Genomic DNA, 7,666 nt, shown 5'->3' on the forward strand with positions numbered 1-7,666 from the left:
ACTACATGCCTACTGTCCGCCGTAGCTGACGCCTTGACCAAAACATGAAAAGTGAAAGTAAAAAGTCCTCTCTCACTTTGTCAAGTCAGCCACGCGGTGCATTCAGGTACACCACGCAAAATTTATCCGCCACATTAGAACCCGCTATGCCGATTTTTATCCTTATTTTATTTGTTTTGCTCTGAGTAACTGCTATTTGCAATAGTACCAGCAGTATTTATTAAGGATTTGGTGTAGGTTTTCGGGCTGTGGAACGAATTAATGGAATTATAATGTATTTTTATAGGAAAAACCTTTTCGACGTACGACCATTTCAACTTACAAACAAGGTCCTTGAACGAATTAACTTCGTATGTAGAGGTACCACTGTATATTACAAGGGCAACATGTTTATGACGGGTTGAATCACTTATCTGCATCAATTATAAAATCTATCATAAAAAAACAGTAGTGTCACCTGCTGAGTTAGGCATATCAGTACACTGTGCCACTGCTGGAAGTGCAAAAAGAAAAACAGCAGTAGTAGGAAGAAGGTCGAAATAATATCCACGGGTGCATGAGTATTATTAAATAATCATCTGAAGTTGTGAAAACATGTACTTCTCACAGGCTGTCAGTTCCAAAAGTCCAGTTCATATCCAGTTTTTCAAAGCTGATCAGACACATACGCACAGATGCAGGCTCACACGCGTGCTCGAGAAAGACAAAGAGATCTCACCTGGACAAGGGTCATCTGTGAACCCAGAGCCAGCAGGATCTTCTCCGTCTTGGTGGGGTAAGGGTTGTCTCGGTGCTTGTACAGCCATTGCTTGAGAGGTCGCGCCATGTCTTGCAGGGCCTGACGCTTGTGTCGCACTTTGCTGCCACCGGGTCGACCCCTGAAGAAGACAGACGTAACACCAGTTCAAAAACTTACTCCAATACGCTGTGCATGTATGCTCAGTTTTGATTGGCACTGTCTGTCAGAAAGGCATTCATTTAAAAATAGGTTTATTTATGCGGTTGTAGTTTACAGTGGTGTCGATCTGCACTCCATCATCCTGAAGTGTTTATTTTACTATATTTAAGCGTTTAACCAAAACAGACGTTTTTCAGTATATTACAGCACAAGACTATAACCACAACAATAAACGTATTGTTAAATGAGCATAGAACAAATGAGAACAATAACAGATCTTGTCATATTGAAGTATCTGGTGGAAGCATATGCATGCCTAAAACCCAGATTGTCTGTATATATAGTAATAGGACATTAATTGCTATCGTCTATTGTTTTTCCATTAAACCGATCATCTGCAGGGCATGAGATAAACCTTCGAGACAGATCCGTTTTCCATGAAGCATTTAACTCCAATGTCAAACTGTTAACACTTCAACTTGATGTAAAAAGTGGTCCAAAGACCTTCAAGTGGAATTGGGTGTTTATTTATGAAGCAAGTAATGTTTCACAGCTTCCAGGTGGAACAGTAAGTTGTGTGACATTGTCAGTCATGACATACAAAGTAAGCATACTATATGATGGCAATTTTCCCATCCAAATGCTGCAGTAGTCTTTCAGGGAGGCTGCACTGAATGAGTAGGAAAAACTGAAGAATCACAAGCAATCCCAAAGATACTGTTAGCTGTTAACATTTACATGAACGGAATGTTTCATAAGAAGTGCCAATCAACTCAATGCAAAGGCGTAGGTCTGCATGGGGACGGTAGGGACATAACACTACCAACTTTTCAGGATGCTCAAATTGTCCCCACCAACTTTTAAGCAACCTTATTTGCATTATATAATGGGTTCAGTTAGATTATCTTCCCATATGTTGTAAGGATAGAATTGAACCTACCTTTATTAAGTGAATTATTCTCATTATGTTCAGACTTACATGTACCCCTTTTCACTTGCTGAATGTGCCGGTCCATTTTTTTCTATTCTCAAATTGCACGTTTGATTGGCTGATGACTAGCCCACCCCCCACACACACATACACACACATGTCAACATCCTCTGCCCACTTCTAAGTGGAGGGATATTAGAACTTTTTTTTTCCCGCCGGCAGCAGCCACTGTAAGTAATGTAAAAACACATCCATTTTGTGGAGGTGGGGAATACGCCACTAACTTTGCAACTGAAAGTCCGACCTGCATCAGAGTTAGCAAGTTTACATAGTTTATAGTTATGCTAACCTGCAAAACTTGAGTAGGAAGCTGCTTAGAGAGAAGTGTCATCCTGTATGTGTTTTCTACTGTTAACATTATTTAAACTGTGAGAAATGTAGTGAACTCTGCTCGAAACTACAGAATAGAACCAGCAAAACGTGAGCAAGAAGGTACTGAGAGGGAGGTACCATTCTGTTTCACGGGAAAGTGTTGACAGTCAACCAAGACAAATGCAACTGCTTTTCTTCTAGTAAACGGCCTGATTTAAAATGAAAGATGGGTACAGCATGCTGTGACTTTACACTTTTGAAACAAAATACAGTGGTACCCCTGCTTACGAAATTAATTGGTTCTGGAGATAGTTAACTGAAAATTCTGTAAGTACAGATGTGTTTTCCATGTAAATGCCCTAATCTGTTCTAATGCCCCTAAAATTCAGGCATAAATCTTTTATCATGCACCCAAATGCATCAAAACATGTACCATATACATGTCATAATTAGATTGCTGCACAATAAACATAAAATCAGTGTTGTGCATAATGTAAAAATCAAGAAGAGAGTAAAGAATAAAAGTTATTACACTCATGTAAAGCTGTTGGAACGCCAGGGGCGAATGAAGAGGACACTGGGATACACACATACACATATTGTAGAGGTCCCTCTTAGCCAACTGAATTCTTGGAATGCTAGGCAATAGCCAATGGCAGAGCACCTATGAGTAAGTATGTTGCGTTCAGTAAACTCTTGGAGCTGCGAGTACCAGCCATACTGTATTTTTGCCTTCCGTATCCTGAAATTTCTTTCTTAGCAAGAGGCAATATTTTCCCGTTTCCAATTGTGTCTTAACCTAAAAATTCTGTATGTAGAGACGTTCGTAAATAGAGGTACAACTGTAACTATTAGCGCACTAATTCATTCATTAAAATGAATTGATTTATTTTCTACATCATTTATTTGAAAACATTTTTATTTGCAGCCTATGCAGACATTTTTTTAGATATAGTAATCCCTCACTACTTTATGCTTCAAACTTAACTTTAAAAATAAAAATAAATAAATAAATACAGATGAGCAGTCTCACTTTCCCTGCTGCTGATATTTGTTGGTCAGGCAGTGCACTGGAGTTGGTTATTAAAGTTAACGATGATTGACAGACGTTTAATGTTTGATCTTGCCACAGATGCTTGGAAGCTGAAGCTTCAAAAGGCCGCATGCATCAATCATCGTTTAACTTGTTTAGAGTTGCTGTGGCAACTCATTGTGTGTAAGTGAGTAGCTTGAGCAGATTTGAATGGACACACTCAATGAAGCATTTAAGATAAGCATTTTTCCACTTTATTCTTGTTTTAAAAAAATTCGGTGGGACAGTAACATTTTTAAAACTTATCCTAATTATTAACATTTGAAGTGCGTGAAAACCCTTTATTAAAATACATATATGCATAAAGTACATAAAGTTTTTATTATTATTATTATTATTATTATACTTTGGGGAAAAAAAGTTAAAAAAAAACATGTCTTATAGAATTTTTCCATAATTGCTCAACTGACTGATGTACTTTAGCGATAAAAATAGGGAAGAAGAAGATGAACGAGACAGCCTACTAAAGCAATGTATTACTCTTGTGGTGACAATGTAGACAATGTAGGCTAACATAGTTCCATGTATAGGTTAAGTAGTATCCTCCCAACCCCTAAAAAAAACAAAAACACACAAAAAACACTGTAAATTTCCTTTATATGAAAAATGACTTTCTTCCATGGAAATAACAATGTTAACTTTTTACATTTTTACGTAGGAAACACATCAGCACATTCGTGAGAAATGTAGCCCTGACCCCTGTTCACTCTATCTGTTTGGTCTTATTAATGTCCCATCCCCAGCAAAAAATGTACAAGCAGGTTATGCTGTTATAGCGTTCCTATCAATGTTGAAACCAAACCTACGCCCTTGCACAAAGATTCCGCTAAATCAGATGTAACAACAGTAGCTCCACTCCAAAAAAGGCCACAAAACAAGGGCGTAGGTTTGCGTAGGGACGAACGGGAGATAACACTACCAACTTTTTATGATGCTCAAATTGTCCCCAACAACTTTTAAGCCACCTTATTTGCATTTTATAATGACTTCAGTAATATAGGTCTTTTAGATTGTCTTCCCATATGTTAAAAGGATAGAATTGACCCTACCATTTTTAAGTGAATTATTTTCATTATGTTCAGACTTACATTTACCCCTTTTGAATTGCTGAATGTGCCAGTCCATTTTTTCCCCCTCAATCGCACGATTGATTGGCTGATGCGTTATACAATATGTTGACAACATGCCGCCTCCTAAGCCCCATTCGAATACAGTAGGAGATATATTAGACTTTTTTTTTTCGGCCATCAGCCACTGCAAGTAATATAAAAAGACGTCAGTGTTGTGGAGGTGGGGAACATACCACAAATTTTTCTACTGAAAATACGACCTGCATCAGAGTTAGCATAACATTAAACTGTGAACTTTCTAACCTGCAAAACTCGAGTAGGAAGCTGTCCTCCTGTATGTTTTCTACTTTTAACAACATTAAACTGTGATAAATGTAGTGAACCGAGGTTTACCCCCTTCTTCCCAATTGTCATTTTTATTTTATTTATATGGTTTTAAATCAGCCTAAAAGAGCTCTCATTTTTTGTTCGGTTTGGCTTTGCTTGTGGACAAAAGCAGTAGTGTTTTATTTTTCATTTATGTTCATAAAATTTAAGTTATATGCCAATATTGCAATTTAAATTTGCTAATAAAATCCAGATATTTATTCTGGAAATTTTCAAAATGTTTCTTTAGTATATTTTGAGAACACACAGTTTGAATCGAACCGTGTATCACTAGAACCAATACACAGGAAAGTTACTATAAGTCAATACAGATTAATTTTGCATTGGTTATTTAGCCTATCAATTAATTAGGTTCATATTCGTGACAACTGTAGCCCATACCCCCGTTCACCCAATCTGTTTGGTCTTATTAATGTCTCGTCTCCAGCAAAAAGTGCAAGTTATGCTGTTATATCTTCCCTCCAATGTTGAGACTTTGCCATAAAAGACTATAAAAAGGTTAAATTAATTATTTTTTCCCAGAAAAAGAATTGTTTTTTCCCCCTCATAGAGTTCAGTGAGAGCCTCATCTTTTACCTGCACCATGCTGAACTTTCAGACTTCATAAACCTGTAGATGTCAGTATGGTGCAGCACTCAACTCCTTCCTTTATCTCCCTAAAGCGCTCACACAATGCACATGTAATATTCAACCTCAGCCCGAGGTTCGTGTTCTACAAATATTTTTCCTGTAATCTAGATTGGAATGAACATCCTAAAAGTATATTTTACTCCCTGTTCTAAACAACGACCACGCACACACACGCAGGCTATTACAAAAAGCCACTTGACAGGCACATTAGGTCATAATATCCTCAGTCACTGAAGGTTTCCTTTTTAAGGTCACTGTTACACTCGCCTCTCTTATTTACCCAATTAAGAAAAACAAAAAATACATTAAACATTCTGTTCTTACACCTGTTCCCTGTCACAAAAATAAATAAAATACTTGGACAACTAACACATGGCCCTTGTGTGATGGACTAGACCACACAGAAAGTTGAAGGGCAAATATATTTATTGGAAGCAGATGGAGAAATGTATGAGGCTGCTACCGAATAAGGCTGACCTGGTTAATACCCCCGGAATTAACTATATGAACATCAGACTTGTTTGAAAATATTCAACCACTTGTTAAAACGTTAGGCTACATTGCAGATATATGATAATTATGAGTTTTTTCCCTATTTAACGCAGAATCAAACCGTTTCGCATCATGACCTCTATGGGTTCACGCCTAATTGCGCACAGACACATAAACACACGCACTAGACAGCGCCTGTTGCGATTTGAAAAATCATTCTAATATAATCAGGTCATCCTTCTCTCATCTCAACTTGATTTTCTCATCTTGTCACAGTTTTGCTTACAGTTGAAAGGCCAAATATAAATGTGGCTGAACTAACAGCGCAAGTGCTTTTATACAAGTTCATGCCCAAACGCCCACGTTGATTTACCCACCCGTTCCGTCTGTGTCTGATGGCTTGGTTGTCCATAAGAGCCTGGTTGCTGGAGAGGAGATCCGGATGTTGTCCGTCCATGACTTCCAAGTAATTTCTGCTGCTCATCTCCACCTCGTTGGCCTTATCCTCAAACAGAACCTGGCCACTCAGCTTGTTGAACACAATGGCGTTCATCTTTGGCCAGATAGTCCTCGAATTGCGCAAAAATGAAAATATCCCTTCGGATGCGTCACAGTGCGCAATTGTCTCTCCTGTGAAGGAAGGACATGCGCGTGTTTAGTAATGATGGACTTTGGAATATTTGAGGTCTGAAAAAAAACATATATATTATCACATGATTTGTGGTTTTGTGCTTAGTTTTCACAAATTGTATTTTATGGCAAACAATTAAATTCTAGCTTTGTTTAAATGAAACCCAAATAAAAACAAACTTCTGGCAGGTTCATATCTCAAATAGAAGCAGCAAACAGGCTTTAAACTAATTTAACACTTAAAGACATAAAACTTTATTTCAATCTCGTATTTAAAAAAAAGTCAAATTATGTCAGATAAGTAAAATCCAATTTGCCTAGCTCTTTGATGACGCTTCATGCAACGTGGATGAAATGGGTTGCGCATTTTAACCGCATCACTAATCACCACTGCAGACAGAAGTCTTTTATCTGCACTTGTAAATTAACTGTGTTGCACTTGTCCCACACAGTAATAAACTTGCATCTAATTTGCAGTGCAATCAAATGGACCGCTAAGTAATAACTTATTGTATAATATTTTTCTCATGTGCATCATAAACACATTGTCATTGTTTATTATGATTAATTATCTCTGTTTATTCCAAGTTTTATCATATCCCTGTTTTGAGGCGTTTAAGGTACAATTTGCATGCATTACTGAGGAGTGAGACAATTTTGCGTGCTTACCTGTCCCGGGCTGCTCCTGAATCAGTCCGCGGTGTAGAACAGTAATCCCGTTGCCTCTAGCCCATTCCCCACTCTCATGTTCCCCGCTGGAGATCTTATGCCCAAACTCGCGCAGCTCCGGCTCTTCTGCAGCTTTATCCGGCGACCTGCGCCACTCCGCCCGGGACTCTGAATATGTCACCCTGCTCATGTTTCCTCGCACACAAGCCGAGCCTGCGAACATACTGTGGATGGCTTAGGCCGGTTCATGGGCAGGGACAGCGGGCGGGGGGGTGGCTGAGGAGGCGGGGGCGAGGCATCGTGCCTCTGCAAAAAGTGATACCATGATCACTTCATTCTTTATTAAATACATTCACTTGCAGCAAACATTATATAGTAAATGGGAAACAATGTGTACACACACATTGTTTGTGTTGGGGGTAGGTGGGGTGATGCACGGTACAATTTGGAGGTTTAATGGCTTTAAATTGTAAAAAGGTGTGCAGTGGCGACCA

The 7,666-nt window shown here is 38.6% G+C and overlaps 1 protein-coding gene across 1 annotated transcript in view; it reads right to left on the reverse strand.

Annotated features, from left to right (window-relative positions):
- Positions 1-7,395, reverse strand: part of mkxa (mohawk homeobox a) — a 61,420-nt gene extending 54,025 nt beyond the window's left edge. The window contains exons 1-3 of the mRNA XM_057824948.1: positions 7,173-7,395; positions 6,251-6,503; positions 719-878 (exon numbers count right to left, since the gene is read on the reverse strand). Of these exons, the coding sequence (XP_057680931.1) occupies positions 719-878; positions 6,251-6,503; positions 7,173-7,395 (636 nt within the window). The remainder of the gene's footprint in view (positions 1-718; positions 879-6,250; positions 6,504-7,172) is intronic.
- Between the last annotated feature and the right edge of the window lie 271 nt (positions 7,396-7,666).

This window comes from Corythoichthys intestinalis, chromosome 20 (genome assembly GCF_030265065.1).
Source record: "Corythoichthys intestinalis isolate RoL2023-P3 chromosome 20, ASM3026506v1, whole genome shotgun sequence".
NCBI lineage: Eukaryota > Metazoa > Chordata > Actinopteri > Syngnathiformes > Syngnathidae > Corythoichthys > Corythoichthys intestinalis.